The 17,264-nt window shown below is 34.6% G+C and overlaps 5 protein-coding genes and 1 non-coding gene across 8 annotated transcripts; 3 read left to right on the top strand and 3 right to left on the bottom strand.

The window, feature by feature from the left end:
- Positions 1 to 251: 251 nt before the first annotated feature.
- On the bottom strand, positions 252 to 4,933 carry LOC8269811 (histidine kinase CKI1). The gene is made up of 8 exons (XM_002512454.4): positions 4,466 to 4,933; positions 4,261 to 4,361; positions 3,939 to 4,160; positions 3,195 to 3,854; positions 2,688 to 3,063; positions 2,022 to 2,587; positions 751 to 1,893; positions 252 to 640 (listed from the first exon to the last, which is right to left on the bottom strand). Exons 1-8 carry the CDS (start codon positions 4,491 to 4,493, stop codon positions 431 to 433), a joined length of 3,306 nt encoding a protein of 1,101 aa, XP_002512500.3. The 5' UTR covers positions 4,494 to 4,933; the 3' UTR covers positions 252 to 430.
- Positions 4,934 to 5,620: 687 nt separating this feature from the next.
- Positions 5,621 to 7,236, bottom strand: LOC8269810 (universal stress protein A-like protein). Of its 2 annotated transcripts, none has more exons than XM_015714901.3 (4): positions 6,903 to 7,236; positions 6,683 to 6,774; positions 6,466 to 6,584; positions 5,621 to 5,931 (listed from the first exon to the last, which is right to left on the bottom strand). In XM_015714901.3, exons 1-4 carry the CDS (start codon positions 7,087 to 7,089, stop codon positions 5,835 to 5,837), a joined length of 495 nt encoding a protein of 164 aa, XP_015570387.1. In that variant the 5' UTR covers positions 7,090 to 7,236; the 3' UTR covers positions 5,621 to 5,834. The 2 variants fall into 2 exon arrangements, with proteins under 2 accessions (XP_015570387.1, XP_002512499.1); XM_002512453.4 differs by having other exon boundaries at positions 6,683 to 6,801; positions 6,903 to 7,224.
- A 3,298-nt stretch (positions 7,237 to 10,534) lies between these two features.
- LOC8269809 (GTP-binding protein SAR1B) lies at positions 10,535 to 12,343 on the top strand. Its single transcript, XM_002512452.4, has 3 exons — positions 10,535 to 10,782; positions 11,088 to 11,219; positions 11,865 to 12,343. Exons 1-3 carry the CDS (start codon positions 10,654 to 10,656, stop codon positions 12,183 to 12,185), a joined length of 582 nt encoding a protein of 193 aa, XP_002512498.1. The 5' UTR covers positions 10,535 to 10,653; the 3' UTR covers positions 12,186 to 12,343.
- LOC112533770 lies at positions 11,452 to 11,568 on the top strand. Its single transcript, XR_003078133.1, has one exon. It is a non-coding gene; the product is annotated as a small nucleolar RNA snoR83 (small nucleolar RNA).
- A 153-nt stretch (positions 12,344 to 12,496) lies between the features above and the next one.
- On the top strand, positions 12,497 to 14,181 carry LOC125371309. 2 transcript variants are annotated; one of them, XM_048379981.1, is made up of 4 exons: positions 12,497 to 13,260; positions 13,358 to 13,419; positions 13,527 to 13,752; positions 13,845 to 14,181. In XM_048379981.1, the coding sequence occupies exons 2-4, from the start codon at positions 13,384 to 13,386 to the stop codon at positions 13,961 to 13,963; spliced, it is 381 nt and encodes a 126-aa protein (XP_048235938.1). In that variant the 5' UTR covers positions 12,497 to 13,260; positions 13,358 to 13,383; the 3' UTR covers positions 13,964 to 14,181. The 2 variants fall into 2 exon arrangements, with proteins under 2 accessions (XP_048235938.1, XP_048235939.1); XM_048379982.1 differs by having other exon boundaries at positions 12,497 to 13,419.
- Positions 13,916 to 16,329, bottom strand: LOC8269808 (pentatricopeptide repeat-containing protein At1g09190). The gene has a single exon (XM_048379980.1). It carries the CDS (start codon positions 16,190 to 16,192, stop codon positions 14,738 to 14,740), a length of 1,455 nt encoding a protein of 484 aa, XP_048235937.1. The 5' UTR covers positions 16,193 to 16,329; the 3' UTR covers positions 13,916 to 14,737.
- Positions 16,330 to 17,264: the final 935 nt, after the last annotated feature.

Here is a 17,264-nt window from a genome sequence, read left to right as displayed (position 1 = left end):
TGAAACGATTCACAGTAAAGTTTGGACTTGAAAACCAGCTTAAAACTCTTTGACCAGGCAGATTTTTTAACCTATCAAAAAGATTTGAATTCTGTATCACTTTTCTGCGTCATTATCTTACAAATACAGTGTCATCCGGCAGATTACTGAAAACTATTTTGCGATTCTCATGTGATTTTTGAGATGTATGATATGTAGAGACATAAACTAAGGCCTAGTTTGACATTTTTAGTTTTAGAATTTCAAAGAAATTAGAAAAAGAATAATCATAATCTTTATTTAGAAAAGCTGTACCAAATAGAATGAATTTAAGTAAATGCCCCCTAGGAAAATGGACAATATCTACCTACCCAAAGACAGCCTTATAACATCATATTTGATAAAGGAATGAAATTAAAGAAAATAAAACCTAAACTGAAGTTGGAATTCTTCACTGATTACCAATTGATTGGATTACACCCAACAGTTTATCAACTTGCAAAGGTTTATTCAAATGGAAATCCATTCCGGCATCAATGCTCTTGCTTGCTTCCTCCGGCATTGCGTGGGCTGTTAATGCAATGATTGGAATATGAACATCATGTTTTCTCTCCTCTATCCTTATCAATCTTGTTGCTTCATATCCATTCATTACTGGCATCTGCACAACCAAAGAAGCAGGAACGAAAACATGTTACAAAATTACAGTTGGTGTGCAAATGACATTATCTGATATATACATATAATCATCTAGTTTGTGGATATTTTTACCTCGCAGTCCATGAAAATATAATCATAAGGTATAGATTTTGAGTCTCCTTCCTTCTTTTGATCGCTCAAAGCTTTGCAGACTTGAGTTAAAGCCTCTTCTCCATTTGTGCACGCTTCAACATTTGCTCCAAGTTTACCCAGCGTAGTTGTAACTATACGTCGAAGCAACTCGGCATCTTCAACAACTAGAACTTTCTTCCCGTTCAGAGGTTTGTCTTTGTGTTTTTCATCGGGTTTATTCATCACTACCTGCTGGAATGAGCTGCGATGATACGAGGAAGTGATGTCTATCTCGAATGTGGAGGAGCTCGAAACATTTGAAAGGTTCAAATCTACAGAAGTGCGGAGTTCTTGAATTGATAATCCTGTCGTAGACTTTGGCAAGTTGCATTGGAGATTACCCTTTCTTTCAGGAAGCAATGATAGGACTTGAGTTAAACGTGAACCATGAAAAGGTTTGTATGTAACATAATCGCCTTCTGAAATCCGCCTATCTTGCTCTTGAGATCCTGCTTGACGTGAGATTTGATCGTCTAGCCACACAACTTTACATGAGGATTTTATAATATCTTTCCTGAAGCTGACTAAAGTGTGTTCAAATTCACGGTAGCTGCTAACAGCATCGGAATCAATCACAAATAGTATGATCCCAGATGAACTTTTGGAGTTGGTCTTCTTAAATTGCGGCAGACCAGAGTCAGCTCCGTCCTTAATGCTGAGACGCTTACTGTTTGCTTCTGGATCTGAATGACTGGATGTAGATGCACTCAAGTAGTCAACCGAACTGGAATCTGTTTTTCCTGAAGCGAAATAAGAAAGGTCCAATCTACGCTTTATTTTCTCCAGCTCAGAACGAAAGTATCTTCCATGCTTAATGATGGTCACCTTTATGTTCAAGCTCTCAATGTACCTCTTTAAAACTCTCCTCCTCTCATCGCCTTTGATAAATAATATCATATGAGATCCTTCCGATTTAGGTGACATGAACTGAAAATGCTGATGAAATCTACTGGAGGGTCGACTTTCTTCAGTACTAAAAGATTCAGATTCACACGTGGAAAGAAAAACATTAAATCTGAAGCAAGTACCTCTTTCTCCAGGCTCTTTCTCAATAATTGTTAATTCTCCTTTCATTACACGTACCTAGAGCACATAATCGACAGAATTAGTGACAGGGTCTTACCAACCTCCTTGTTGCTAGCACCAATGAAAACCACCTAAACTCACTTTTCAATTAAAAACTGGACTAGAATTAAATCCAATTCACTTACCAAAGATTGAACAATGCCAAGTCCCAAACCACAGCCTTCTTGTCCAATAGCTGTTTCCTTCACTTGAACATAGTCTTCAAAGATAGATGTTTGCTTATCTTTGGGAATTCCCTGGCCTGTATCATCCACCTCAAACTCGAATTCCATTTCATTTGGATTTTCTTTGACAGTATGAAAGGCATCAAGATCAGTACAAGCATCCTTATTCCTGCGACGCATCCATGATAAAAACTTCAAAGCAGTCGTGCTAGAAGCAATAATCTCTTTTTCAATATTCTTTTTCTTGACCACAGCACGGACCGAAACATGACCCGCTGATGTAAATTTTATGGCATTACTGAGCAGGTTGCACAAGATCTGTTTAAGTTTTATCCGATCGCCCCTGACGTCAGGTAGTTTAGAGGCATCACAAGGATCTAGCACAATGTCTACACATTTCTTCATACCCAAAGGATAATACATACCAACTACATCTTCAAGCAGTTGAGCCAGGTTGAATTCTTCTATTTCAAGTGATGTTTTCCCAGCTTCAATTTTACTCATATCCAGAACTGAGTTCAATATTTCTTAACATGTTTTCATCACAGAGAAGAAGAAGAAAAATTGTCAATATTACTTGGATATAACCATTAGATATATGCAAGGAAAAAGATATAGCCAACTGACCTAGGAGATCCCTCGTACAATTTTGCATTTGATCCAAGTTTGTTGCTAACTCGGAGCCTGATTTAACATCATCTTGACAAAGCTCTATCAAACCTGTAATGGCCGCCAAAGAGGCACGCACATCATGGTTTGCACCAGCGTAGGCCTTAGTTTTATTCATACTCTTGCGCTCTGCTTGTTGAGTTGCTTCTGTTTGCTTTATTAGGGCAGCACATAAAAACATTTCTCTCTTTGTTGCTCTTACAGTCATGACCATGTAGATTAAAAAAGAGGTAAAAATGAAAACAAACACTAATGCTAGTAGTATTGTTGATAGCTTGATGTTTCTCTGCACAAGATTCACCAACCCATCTCTGGGATATGCCAGTACATACACCTGAACAAGAAAAAAAATAATAAAAACACAAAAACTGATTCGAATTAGAAGACAGGAATGATCACATAAACTGATGTAAAGTCTCAACTCTTCATGTAATATTCATGCTATTCCACTAACAGTTGACATACCGATTGGACTCCAGCAATATAGAGGTTAGAGCAATAAAAAATATATCTGTTTCCCACAATCTTTCCATGAAGTGGTCTCAATTTTCCATCAACAGAGAAGCATGATAAATTGTCCTGACCCATTTTTCCACCATTTGGATTAAAAATTTGCACTGTGACGGAGCCGTTCAGCATATCTATTTGGGTGTCTGGGGGAATTGTCTGCATAATCACCTGTCCATCCACTGTGCCCAGGTGAAAATACCCTCCATGGAAATCGAGTGCCGAGAAATTATCAATGATTGCTTTTGTTGGAAAACCAAGTGATATAACACCTCTTCCATCCATAGCAGCAGTATTAAGAAATAAGCTATCCTGAGCCTTGTTCCATCCAGTACCTATAGAGGAGTACCCACTTGTGCTATTCTTGGCCTTCTCGAACCAGCTAGCATTTATTGTTAACATAGTTTCGCAGGCAACTGCATCTCCATATAACTGCCCGTTGTCGCGATTTACTGGTACTGTAAACCAGGATGAAGAATATGAACTAGTGTTGGAGTATACTGCAAGTGTTTGATCTTCGTCATTGTAAAATGAGAAAACCAGACCATCTAATCCAATATATGAAACTTGTGATAGTTGTGGAACTGCAGAAAGCGCTAAAAACAATGTGGGCGCAACCTGAAAACAAACAAAAACAACCTTAATTATTAATAACGTATGTATTATTATTACATACGAGATGTGGGGTTCTGTCACACTAACCTTTGATGCAATTTCACCGAATGACAGTTGAGTGCCGTTCAGAGACGAACTTAAAGCCCTGGCTAAATTTGATGCTGAAGAATTCAGATAATACAGCAGCCCTGCAGTCATCTCAATCTTCGCAAAAGATTTGTTGTGAGCTGTGTCTGATTCAAATATCACACGATCTTTGGTTTGTTTATTCATTGAGAATAATAATGCCATTATGAAAATGGAAAATGCCTGCCACAGGATTATTTCAGAATGTCAAGTGCAAGTTTATATCTTTAACAGATTGGAGAAAAGAAGAACCAAAACAACAAAAATAAGGTATGGAAATTACTAGAATGATGCAAAAGTAAGTGGTCCTCAAGACTGCTTTTAACTGGCCTAAAGTCCTGAAATTGAACTTCAACGCCATGGCTAAGATTCTGTAATGTCGACCTGCATATTTCGTATAAAATTTGAAAATCAGATGACGGTTAACAACAGCAACAAAAACAGGGGAACAAAAAAGAAAAAAACAACAACTTGATGCATGGTCCTACTCGATTGCTGCAGAAGCCAAGGAAACATTGAGGATGGAAAGTGAACTAAGGGATGTTCATTGATTATAAAAAGACCTGAGAAGATTCAAAGAAAGAATCATTATTTATATATAATTTGAAAAAATGAAAGAGATAGTGGAATGGCATTTAGATTTTAGTCTGAGAATCAAAAAACAAAATTCTTGATTATAGGAGTTTGAAAACATCATAGTAAGGTTACCATGGCAGAAGTTTAGAACTGAGTATCCATGCAAGATATTGTTTTAGTTGAAATCAAAGAGAGAAACTAGGAATTATAGAAAAACAAAATCTCCATCCACTTTTTATTTGATTAAATAAATAAAAACAAACGAATGAACTCTATAATCATTATCAAGTAGGCATAATTCAGTCTAAAATTATTTAATTAATATATAAATACAAATAAAAGAGAATTACATTTGGATTAATATTGGGTTTGACAACACTGAGCCCTTGTTTGGGAAAATAAACAAGGACCAGAAAGATATTAGAAGAAAAGGAAATTCTTTACATTGTTTTTCTTCTTCTTTGCATAGAATAACATTTTAAGGTTATTTTCTTCTTCCTTTATTTGTTGTCTCTCGTAGAGATATTTTAGGTGAAAATGTCCTCTCTCATTCTAAATGCATAACTTTCTCATTATCTTTTTATTAGTTTAGGCATTTATTAAACCTATTCTGCCCTTTTTCATATCAAATCATTTAACTTAAATAATATATATATTATATTTAAAATCTAACTCGCTATTTAAAGCGTATATATAAAATAGTGAAAATTTGTTTTCGAGTTTAAATATCATATATATTATTATATATTGCATTAAAAAAAAAAAATCTAATTGGCTATGGGATTGGCGGGCACTGCCTATACCGATTGAAGGGCACTTGTAGCAGCACAATTACAGCACCAAAGGGAGTAGTGAAGAAAAACAATTATTTCTATACAAAACGGGTTTGAATTTGGATAAATAAATTTGAAAAAAAGAAATTAAAATTTAAATAAGTTGATCCATTTAAGTGTTTTAAGTTTGAATTGATATTTTAATACATTAATTAAATGATAATATTCAGATTAATTATTTTAATTTTATATGCGTAAATACCATACCATTAGAAACGGCAGAACACAACGATATGAATAGCAATCCTCTGTACAAACAAGTAGAGAACATAATCTGAAATTTATGTACAACAATGTTTTAACAGAAACTGTAGAGCAAAGATACAATCAATACAAAGATGTTTCACACCTCACATGCAACTGCAAAGACAAAACAAAATTCGAAAAAAAAGAAGAAAAGGCAAAAGTGAAAATATAGCTTTACATAATCAAAATATATAAGCTTTTACTATTTGCTTCCAGCAGTTGATTTGGGTCTCTTCACAATCAACACCGGACACTTGACATTCTGTGCGCAGTGATTGCTCACACTTCCAAGAAATGCCCTAAAATTCCAAAAATACTCTGTTAGCAAACTTCTTATTTATGCACCATTTTTAACCATTATCAAGGTTTGAGATTTTGACATAACTCAACCTTGATAATTAATCACATCACATTATTTATGATTGCTTTTTGTATTACTTCATTAGTGTATCCTTTTTCGCCACATAATGAAATTTATAATTATAAAATGATTCCTAAGCTCTAGAGGATTGTTCATTTTACCAACCAAAAGAATATAAAGATTGGAACAAAATTAAGCCTTTCGTTTTTTTTATATTATTATTATTATTATTATTATACAAGAGAAGCCAATATGTTTTTTCTTTCAAAATTTTGAAGTGCAAATAATGCTAATAATTCCAAGTCCTAAAAACATATCAATCTAATTAATCAAATATGTGATCGAATGAGCTAATCCACTTAAACCTAATATTTTCGGGTGCCAAAAACGGATCCCAGCGCCGGTAACCGGCACCAGACCCGAATATAAATTCATTTAACTAACACGTCGGGTCAAGGTAAGTGGGGCTCACCTCTTGATGAGACCATAACCGTGACTTCCCATAACAAGCACATCAACGCGCAGCTTCTCTGCCATCTGGCAGATCACATCCCTTGGATCTCCATTCTCTACTCTCGTTTCCACCTTAACCTGTGCCAATCCAGAGTCAATTTTGTCGACGCATCCAAAGAATCGAAAAACAAAGCATCCATATCTATTTCCAACAAAAAAACCAAAGAAAAACTCACATCAGAAGCAGCTGCTGCTTGTTCTCTGCAAATCTTCTTGGCCTTCTCTATGATACAATCAGCGACATCTTTACTGTATTTCTCCATCGTCGCTACAATATCAGAAGAAAACAAATATCCTGATAAAAAGAATAAAATTAAGTAAATCAAATTCATCATTTTCATTAATCAAATAAGTGAATTTTGCGGAGGTTTTTATGCTAGTTGAATAATTGATTACCAGTGCCATCAAGAGCAGTATAAACAGCTCTAGGAGGTTTAGCATAGAGAAGAATAAGAGTATCTTTTGAATCCTGAGAAATGACGTTCTTGAGGCACCAGGAGAGCGCGTTCATGCTCTCTTCGCTTTCATCAACCGCCACCATGATCTTCCGCTGTTTCGCTGTTGCCGCCGCTGAGTCCGCCATTATTATTATTAAGCAAAGTTTATTTGTGATTCTCGAATTGTTTTGTATGGAAAAATAGAGGCAGTATTTATAGGGGCGGTTTGGGAAGTGGATTAAAAGAAAACAAAAAGGTGAAAATCCAACGGCGCTGCCTGTGGCGGTAAAGAATGGAGACGGTTTTCAAATGTTGGCAGTTTTATAAATACCGGATACCTACAAAATTAAGACAGTGGGTCTGTGCCTCCATGTGGTCTCAACAACGGTTTTAATAATTTGGTGAATATGATTAAACAAAAATTAAAATGAGCAGAAATTCTTAGTGTCTACCCGTATACAAATTTAATAAAAATGGAGGTTGTAGATTTTAAATATGGTTACGTCAATGGAGCTGCTGTAGCACAAACCGTTAACGACAACCTTTTTATACAGTGTCCTTTTAACACTTTACATGTATTTGATGAAGATCATATGCAAGTTTTGTTTTGTTTTTGTTTTTGTTTTTGTCTGATCTTCTGCGGCAGTACTCCAAATTGGTTGGAGGAGACAAATGTAATGCAACATAGATTGATGTTCAACAGTTCTCTTCCATAATTTCATTGAGCAGCTTCTAATGTATTACTCCTTGTTCTTAAAATGGTGATTCAAATGCTCTCTCTCTATTCATCAGCTTAGATGTTCACAGTGTGGCTTCGCTTAATGGACAAAATATAAATGATTATTTCTCTAACTGAAGGCCAAGAATCAGATTTTAGATAACTAAAGATTTGAGGAAGCTTCCGTTAACCACTTGGACTATCTCTTTATATCCTTTGTTCACTAGATTGTTTTTGAGGAATTTATGTTCTAGAATCTCTCTGCACACTTTTGGTTTTCATGTATTGTGCTTTGATAAAAATGGCATTCAAGATGGAATATTGAAAATAACATTGAATAAGTATAAGATTAAATTATCGAATTAATTGTATTTAAAAATTGAATAAGATATTGCATTAGCTATTATTATTAAATGGCGAACTTAAATAATTTAGAATTATAGAGAAGTTAAACTCGTAAAAATATATTACTTTTATAAAATTATTTTAGTTTTATAAAATATCTCTAATTCGTATGTATATTTATATTATTGATATTAAAAAATTTGAAACGAAGTTTTTTAAGATAGATGCATGGAAATATAGATCAAAATAAAGTAGAATATTGAAATTTAAGGTGAAAAGGATCTATTTCTACTTTCAGATATGCATTAATTTAGAATTTTATTTGACTATTCCGAGCACGATTTTACAAAAAAGAAAAGGAAATAGATGGAATTTAAAAAATGTCTGAAATTATAAAATTAAGTTTTGGAAACCAGAAAATAGAATGAATAAATAAATAAGTGAAAGAAAGCATAAATATTCTTTTGGTTGAAGGATTTGATAAGAAAGAGGATAAGATGTCATTTCTTTTGAATTTCTTAAATCTTGATAGCTATCTAAACTAATACGGACATTAAGAATTAGAATCTTTTGCTTTATCAAAATTAAGAACTCTAATCTCTGTTATGCATCATATTTTAATTACCATTTGTGTTGCTATTCTTTATGTCACTGAAAATCATATTAAAATATTAATGGAAGACGACATCCAAAACTTGTTGTCTCCCCCAATCAATCTCCCTTTATTCCACTAAGATCTATCCCTGCTAAATAATTATTTAATTGTAATTTCAATCATAATTTTTATTTAATTTATAGGAAACTAACAAGCGGTGAACTATATAATAGAGAAATAGTCATTATTTTATACTTATTATAAAAATAAAAATTCATAAGAAATAACTTGAACTCAAAATCTCTTACTCCCAAATACAAACATTCTTCTCACTTAAACAATTTAAATTATACTTAACACTTAAAATATAAGCATTTAACTCTTATTCGTTTATTCTTTTTATTGATTAAAATATAAATAGACCATATAACGTCTAATATTATTAGATATTATAAAGATAATTTTTTATTTAATTAAGTAAAAATATAAAATTAACACTTTTCTTGTTTTACATTTTGTGTTATAAATAATGAAAAGAAAATTAAATTTAAAACCCTTTATAGAGATCGCATCTACTCGTAATGATAGACTAAATTTATTTGTTAATATTTGTTGTGCTCGATTATTACACTTTCGACTTTAATGTAACTTCTATTTATATATATATATAAACTATAAAATATTTACAAATAAATTCTGTTATTTAATAAAATATTAATTAGATTTATGAAATCAATAAGTGTATTCCACATTATATATATGTAATTTTTTTTGTGTAATATTTAATCTCTTATCAAATTTATGAGAATCATAAAAGTACCGGATTCAGATTTTCTCATCATTGCTTATTAACATTACTAAAATTTATTATTTTTATAGTAAATTAAAATAACTAATCATCTCCAATTATATAACAACCAGTTATTAAGCTGCAATGAATTAGAAAGAAAAAAAAAAGAAAAAAAAAAGAAAAAAGAAAATCACTAATCAAACTTGACTTTGTTGTATGAGTTTAGATGGGCTAGAACGATCCAAGTCCATGAACATGTAACCTTAGTTTGTGCGAGTTTTGGGGCCCATTTAAGGTAAATCTTGCCACCGCTTTGCAGTCCACTGTGGGGTCAAAGAGCATGGTGAACGAAAACGACACCGTTTAAATTGACTGTCCCAGCTCAATAAATACCGCATAAACCAGGCCAATTAGTTACGACACCTTCCCACCGAGAACAGATAAAAAAGGTCAATTTGCCCGTTCCATTTATGTAAGACGGTTAAATATATTTTATTAAGATTTTATTAATAAATAATCTCTAAATTTATACTAAAATTAAATATATTCAATTTAGAAAAATTTCAATTTAAATTTATATTTAAATATCTAATACATTTAATTAAATTTTTTAAAAATAAAACAATATTAAATATTAAATCTTAATTAAATTATAAAAATTGAAAAAATATTTATTTTATTAATATACAATGACGTTTTATATAGAAATATGTTTAATTAAATTTAGAATTCACAAAATGATTAATGAAATAGATATTATTTTTAATTTTAATAATTTAATTAACATCTAAATATTAATATTATTTTATATTTTTAAATTTTTTATTAATACATAAATTTAAAAATTAATTATTAAAAATTTAAATCGAAATATATTCAATGCTTTTGCATAAGTTTAGAGGGAAGTTGAGCCTTTGTCCCACCAACAACCCACCTAAAATACGTACCATCCAATCTAGTCCGTCCATTTTTGAATCGACGGCAATCATTCACCCAATGACGCCAACAACTACAATCCTTGAATTATGATTGGCCAAAGCAACTCAAACCCGTGAACCGACCCATCAAAAACAAATTCTCCAATCAATTGTTGCCACCGCAAACACACAGTAAGTCTTGTAAAAAAATACCACATATAAAGACAAATTCAATTTTTTTAAAAGTGTGCAGCAGTGTAAACAACAAGTGCTTTCTCTCTCTAGGTTTTTGCTCTCCAATTTCTACTTTTCCCCTTTCTCTCTCTAGATATTTTTGACTAATCAATGTTTTTGCTTGATTGGTTCTATGGAGTGCTTGCTTCGCTCGGCTTATATCAGAAGGAAGCAAAGATCTTGTTTTTAGGGCTTGATAATGCTGGTAAAACGACGTTGCTTCATATGTTGAAAGACGAGGTGCCTTTTTTTTGAAAGAGATTTTTTTGGTCGGTTTGATTAAAATTTGCCTTTTGGGTTAGATTATATCATTGTTATTCTGTAATTGTAGAATGGAACTTTTCTATATATTTTAATGTTACTATGGCTTAACTTTGATGGTTTTATATGTTAATTTTAATTAAGAGAAATGGAAATGAATTGAGCTTTGTAGTTGTGGTTTTTGTCTTATGTGATGCTACCTTGAAATTGATGTTTCATTGATAGAGTGTTGTATTGGTTGGTTTTCTTCTATCTAAGAAGTCTTTTTCTTTTGTGGTTTGCAGAGATTAGTGCAACACCAGCCTACACAGTATCCAACATCAGAGGAGTTGAGTATTGGAAAAATTAAGTTTAAGGCTTTTGACTTGGGAGGCCATCAGATTGCTCGAAGAGTATGGAAGGACTATTATGCCAAGGTTTGTCTGTCACTTTTACTGTGTTGATTAATAGTTTATTGTAATTGCATTGTTCCTAGAACTTGTTATTGACACTTGCTATAATAAGTTGGTTCAAATCGTCATGATCAACTTAAGAAGTTAAATGTTCGTGGATGTGAATTTGGTGCAAGGGTTTCATAAATGTTGCAAAATTGTTCCTGGGGAGGTAACAGTGAACAATCCTGAATTACAGGGTGTTTGTGCCTCTATAATCCCAGATGATCTTGTTTTGTGATTATCTGATTCATGGGAGGCGAATAACAAATGGGAGTTCGCTGATGGCACTTTTATTCTTGGAAGTGTTTTAATAGTAGCTCACCATACATTTGATGTCACTGTGCCATTTTATTTGGGTTTACTTCATCTAGTGGATAAGGATGAAGTATTAACAAGCATAGAAAGCTCTAGTTTTGGTCAGTAGTTTTTGTAGATCTTTTTGGTGCCAATGGCCATCTGTTATGAGACATGTTTTATATTTCCGTGGGAGGTGAGATCATATGTAGGTTTCAGCATATTGATGAATGTGATGGTGAGCATGTTTGGCACTTCATTCATAGAAATATTATTGTTTTATACTTATATTGATTGACTGAATTTATTTCTCAAATTTTCTTAAATCTGAAGGTGGATGCAGTTGTTTACCTTGTAGATGCATATGACAAGGAGAGATTTGCCGAGTCAAAAAAGGAACTAGATGCTCTCCTTTCGGACGAGGCTTTGGCTAATGTTCCATTTCTTGTCTTGGGCAACAAAATCGATATACCGTATGCTGCATCAGAAGATGAACTTCGTTGCCACCTGGGCCTTGCGAACTTCACCACAGGCAAGGGGAAGGTGAATTTGGGAGATTCAAATGTCCGTCCCCTTGAGGTGTTCATGTGTAGCATTGTCCGAAAAATGGGTTATGGAGATGGTTTCAAGTGGCTTTCTCAGTATATTAACTAGAGAGGTATAGGAACATAATGTTTACTCAGTTCATAATCACAAGTGCTATGTCATACTAAATTGCTTTGAACATTTGTTCTAGAATCACAGTTGAAGGAACTTCTGTTGTTTTCATTTTAAATCTTAGTAAAATTACATGCACATGCCCTTTTTATGCACATGATGAGACGGGACTTCTGGAAAGATGTCTGTTGATTGCTTCCATGAGCTGCTTCTGTTGTACTTGAAATGATTTTGAATTGAATATTTCCCCAGTCACACGCGGGTAATTCAATGCACTGTTGGGAGTTACATTGGCGGTATACTTGGTAGCCTATACTGTCACGTCCTCGGACCAAACATAAAACCATCACCTGAAATCACACTAAGTAATAACGATGCCAATTGCGGGAAGGAAAATGGATAAATTCTAAATATTTAAGACAACTAAATGGGAAAAGTGAGAGCAATTGGTCTTTGGGTCTATTAGAGGATGGAGCTATCCTAGTGACCTCGGCTTAGGTTTCAATTTTTCTACTTTCCTATTGGATAGGCACTGCTTGAGCTTGCCTGTCACAAGTCTTTCAATTCAAACGCTGCCAACCAGATTAACGTCACAGAATTTAGAAGGTGGGGATGTAGATGAACAAACATTCTAGTTGTCGTGTTAACATCAACCCCATCTTCATAATGACAATAAGAAAGGGTTTCCAATATCAAAATTAGGGAAACGGGTGTTTGCACAAATCTGAAAGATGCCTGATATCCATTAAGCAGACGCCAAATCTCAGTTCTCAAATGATACTCAAATTAAAGCATTCAAAGCAGCTTCTAGTTGGTTGGCTTCTTCAACTACACTCTCCTTTTTGGTCCATTTGTGTTGTCCCCAGGTTGTTCTACTTTGATCTAACTGCCAACTACCTCTCCTACATAAAGTTTCTCCTGATTGAATATGTTGCCTCTCTTGATCAATCAAAATAAATTCTTCTTTTTCTGCTTTTTGAACTTCTTGTAATGGCGCTCTCATTTCTGCGGAAACAGAAATTCATAATCACCTTTACTCTAATTTCCATGGCTTGATTCTGCTTCTATTCAGGTCACTGTGTCATGAAACCCAATAAATTTTGCCTTGTAACTTTTCATCTCCTTATAGTTGACATTCTGTATTGTTGTTCGGATGTAATTCTGCGCAGGATATGCAGAGGATGTTCCAGGACAAATGATTGCAGATGCATTACCATGCTTAAACAATAAGGTTGTAACCTCGGAAAATATATAATTAACATTTTCAATGTCGTGCGAAAAATAGTCTTGAATTATCCTAGATTCTTTGTTTATGTATTCTGGAAATCTTATTACCAGATATACAGTGGGTGCGAGGCGGCATATAGACTAACCCAGAGTGGGAATCTTAATGTTCCACCAGAAGCAACTGATATTTTCTGCAATGGACCTTGCCTAACCGAGACAAGAGCAGTCCTTAGTTGCATTAACAACGTTTTATGTGATTTCCTTTTCTACCATAGAGCTACAGTAAGAGACATTAGATACGCCATTAGTGCTGGCTGCAGCAACACCAACCTAAGAGGTTTTCCCTTTTTGTTTCCTTGCTATGTAATATTATGCATATGTTAGGAGGAATAATTGTTTATTAACAGATAAATACCTGTCTCTGTGCAGGGAACTTCAATGTGGCAAGCTATATAGAAGGTGAAACTAGCAATGCATACATAGTGCCCAACTTGCCTGCCTTCTACATCTTAACTTTGACAACCGGGTTGTGTTTATTCATCTTGTAACTGCTCCAAATACAACAAATACAAGAATAGGGGCACGGATGTGCGAGATTTTGTTGCTTATACCAATGAGGCTTAATCTATTAGTATTATATAGAAGAACACAGAGCACGTGAATTCAGAATGTAGCTCCTTCAACAGCACCTCTTCCTTTCCATATTCTAATCCGCAAATTGAACTTGAAACAGAGAAGTCAACGAAGATTATATATATTAGGCCAATGGTGTTCTTGCTTCTTCTAATAGCAACTAGAGAACAATATTGCAAGTGGTTTTAGTTTCCATAACTACCTATTAAGGTTTTCAGAATGCTTTTAGATCCTGTAAAAGAATTTGAAGACACGTAAACTCAGAACCCTAAGGTTTCAGCACTCATAGGCACACTCTGACATCACTGGTTAAAATGCCAACTGCTCAAAGTATTTCAGTCCCCAGAATTTTCTGGGTTTTTTAAGTTGCTCAACTCTTAAGAGGTACAACTAATAGGATAACCTAACTCTTAGCACACACAAAAAAAAATCTATATTTAGGTATCCTTATGCTTTTTCTGGCATTGGCTCTCGATCTAATGGTCTTGTCATTAAACTTGCAACGATTTAGCCAACATCAAAATAGATGACTAGATGGATCAGGTTGTGAGCTCTAATTTGCTGCCACTCTTATCTCATTCATGTAGAAGAAAGATCCACCAGGCACTTTGCTGCTGCAATTGAGTCCCGCAGTAAATGGGTTGCAATAAAGACTCTGTAGGCCAATTAAATCAAAGCAGCACTGCAAACTATCCAACTGCACTCTGCCCCTGTACTTTCTTCACACTCCTCTCTCTCATCATTGCTCTAACCTCCTCAACTTTGTCCCATTTCTTTTCTTCTGCATACATATTGGATAACAACACATAATTACCAGAATTCCATGGCTCAAGATTAATAAGCTCATGAACAGCAAGTTGTGCAAGCTCCATGTCACCATGAGTACGACAAGCACTAAGCAAAGAACCCCATAAAGAAGCATTTGGAATCTTAATCATGGATTTAATCAAATCATAAGCCTCCTTCACACAACCACAACGTCCAAGTAGATCAACCATGCATCCATAATGCTCAAGTTTTGGCTCAATTTGGTGATTTGCAGTCATTGACGCAAACAAATTACTCCCTCTTTCTACTAACCCTGCATGAGAACAACATGATAATACCGCTACAAATGTTGCATCATTAGGCTTCATGCCTTTGTTTATCATCTCCTCGAACAAATCTACTCCAAGTTCACCTTTGCCATTGAAAGCCATAGCTGATATCATTGCATTCCAAGAAACCACACTCTTTTGGGGCATTTCAACAAATACCCTTCTAGCAGTCTCTAACATGCCACATTTACTGTAAAAATCCACTAATGCATTCCCCACAGAGACAAAATCTCCATAAAGCCCAGTTGACTCGGCATAAGACTGAATCCATTGCCCTACACTAACAGCTTCTAAACGAGCACAGATGGGCAAAACAGTGACTACAGTTGCCTCATCTGGCTTAAAACCCTCGTCCTGCATTTCATGGAAAAGCCTTAAAGCTTCACTATCACGCCCACTTTGCGCCAAGCAAGAAATCATGATATTCCATGAAACAACACTCCGTTCACTCATTTTCCTAAACAAATACAGACCCATATTAACATCTCCTCTTCTACAATACCCACGAATCATTAAATTCCAAACAATGGAATCCCTCTCACGCATTTCATCAAACACTTTCTTGGAGTCCTCCAATAATCCACAATTAGCGTACAGCTCAACAACCCCAATTTGTATCGAACAAAAACACTCAAACCCAATCATTATTACATCCTTATGAATGCACTGACCAAGTTTAAGATCATAGAGACTCGAACAAGCCTTAAGTAAAGGAGCAAAAGTGTACTCATCAGGCCAAATGCCTCGCCTTTTCATCGAGGAAAAGAAACTGAGAGACTCCTCAAAGGGTCCGCATAGGGAATACCCTTTAACCATTGCATTAAAGGGTAATATATTGGGGTTTACGGATTGGAGAAAAACGCGATTTGCGTAAGGCATTTTGTTTTCAGACCCACAAACGGAAATGAAATGGGCAAGGATATGGTTGAGTTGGTCAAGACCATGGCGAAGGAAATGGGCGTGGATTTGGCGGAGTTGTGTTCGGGTATTGTGTCCGTGAAGAAGCTTCAATATCTTGCGTTCAATCTCTTTGCAAGTTCTGCTCATTCTTGAGAGGATATTACATAATTTTTTACCATGGAGTTGGGTTGGCTGGAGTTAGAGATAACAGTATTATGTTTGATACATTCCAACTTTTATTTATTTCCAAGTCTATAATAGGCTTCCTTTTTAAGCGTTGGCATTTGAAATGAAAAAAAAGGATAAATAATACCACGAATAATAGTGTATCGGTCCTGTTTATTATTATTATTTTTTTTTTTTTACAATTATATCATAATTATGTAATGGTTTCTGATGACTCATAGCTTAAGAGTTATACATCAGATTCAGAAGCTGCATAAAAAGCCTTGTAAATTTCTGGTGAGGAGGTTCTCTATATAAAAGCATGTGAAAGATTTACCAAGAATCTCGCAAAATAAACCCCAACTTCACTAACATGCATGATTGTTTTCCGACTAAAGAGAGTCCCAAGCCTAAACTTAAGTCTGTCATCCATCGTATGCTAATTTGTTGATTGAATTATTTGACAATTAGAGATTACCAGGATTTAAATCCGAGTTTGCCGGCCATCAAAGAGGTTTGCACAAGAGAAACAGCTGCTAAACTTTGGATAACCCACAACTCTAATCTCACTGTATTCTAAGCACGAAGCCATTAACCATTGCACAACAAATATGATATGCAGCACACGCAGAGAACACACTTCCTTATTTTTTGCCAGAAGATAGAAAATTCGTTCCATAAAGAATTACATCATAAGCTTTCCTCGGAGCCAGACAATTATGCCAAAGGGGTAAGAACCAAAAAGATGCATTTCCAGAGGCCTTCTCTGGCGACAAAGTGGGTGCCCACTCTCGGCTAACAGGATTATATACTGAGCTTGATTAATTAAGAAGATACGCTGGCTGAGAAAAATTATCCTGAAGAGGAGTATAAACGGACAGATGATGAACGAAAAGAATGTTTATTTGCTTCTGTCACCTGCATGGCATGGCATCTCCTCAATAATCACATTCTGGAATCTGTTACCAATGGCATCTCCCAGGAAACACACTTGAAAATTGAAATATCGAGTGCTTGTAAGAGTGGTAGAATGTACATTTTGTATTTCTCATTG

This window comes from Ricinus communis, chromosome 10 (assembly GCF_019578655.1).
Source record: "Ricinus communis isolate WT05 ecotype wild-type chromosome 10, ASM1957865v1, whole genome shotgun sequence".
In the NCBI taxonomy this organism is placed as follows: domain Eukaryota; kingdom Viridiplantae; phylum Streptophyta; class Magnoliopsida; order Malpighiales; family Euphorbiaceae; genus Ricinus; species Ricinus communis.
Note: the sequence above shows the minus strand (reverse complement) of the source record. Positions and strands in the feature narration are given on the sequence as shown.

Bases quoted from the DNA above. Each gene is read 5' to 3' on its own strand.
- LOC8269811 (XM_002512454.4), bottom strand. From the start codon at position 4,493: ATGTTTCCTTGGCTTCTGCAGCAATCGA. The intron at 4,362-4,465 runs GTAGGACCATGC...CGAAATATGCAG, and splicing joins TTGGCTTCTGCAGCAATCGA to GTCGACATTACAGAATCTTA. The intron at 3,064-3,194 runs GTATGTCAACTG...TTTCTTGTTCAG, and splicing joins ATATTGCTGGAGTCCAATCG to GTGTATGTACTGGCATATCC.
- LOC8269808 (XM_048379980.1), bottom strand. From the start codon at position 16,192: ATGAGCAGAACTTGCAAAGAGATTGAACGCAAGATATTGAAGCTTCTT.
- LOC125371309 (XM_048379981.1), top strand. From the start codon at position 13,384: ATGATTGCAGATGCATTACCATGCTTAAACAATAAG. The intron at 13,420-13,526 runs GTTGTAACCTCG...TCTTATTACCAG, and splicing joins TACCATGCTTAAACAATAAG to ATATACAGTGGGTGCGAGGC. The intron at 13,753-13,844 runs GTTTTCCCTTTT...GTCTCTGTGCAG, and splicing joins CAGCAACACCAACCTAAGAG to GGAACTTCAATGTGGCAAGC.
- LOC8269810 (XM_002512453.4), bottom strand. From the start codon at position 7,089: ATGGCGGACTCAGCGGCGGCAACAGCGAAACAGCGGAAGATCATGGTG. The intron at 6,802-6,902 runs GTAATCAATTAT...TCTTTTTATCAG, and splicing joins TACTGCTCTTGATGGCACTG to GATATTTGTTTTCTTCTGAT. The intron at 5,932-6,465 runs GTGAGCCCCACT...TTGGAATTTTAG, and splicing joins GGTTATGGTCTCATCAAGAG to GGCATTTCTTGGAAGTGTGA.
- LOC8269809 (XM_002512452.4), top strand. From the start codon at position 10,654: ATGTTTTTGCTTGATTGGTTCTATGGAGTGCTTGCTTCGCTCGGCTTA. The intron at 10,783-11,087 runs GTGCCTTTTTTT...TGTGGTTTGCAG, and splicing joins TTCATATGTTGAAAGACGAG to AGATTAGTGCAACACCAGCC. The intron at 11,220-11,864 runs GTTTGTCTGTCA...TTAAATCTGAAG, and splicing joins GGAAGGACTATTATGCCAAG to GTGGATGCAGTTGTTTACCT.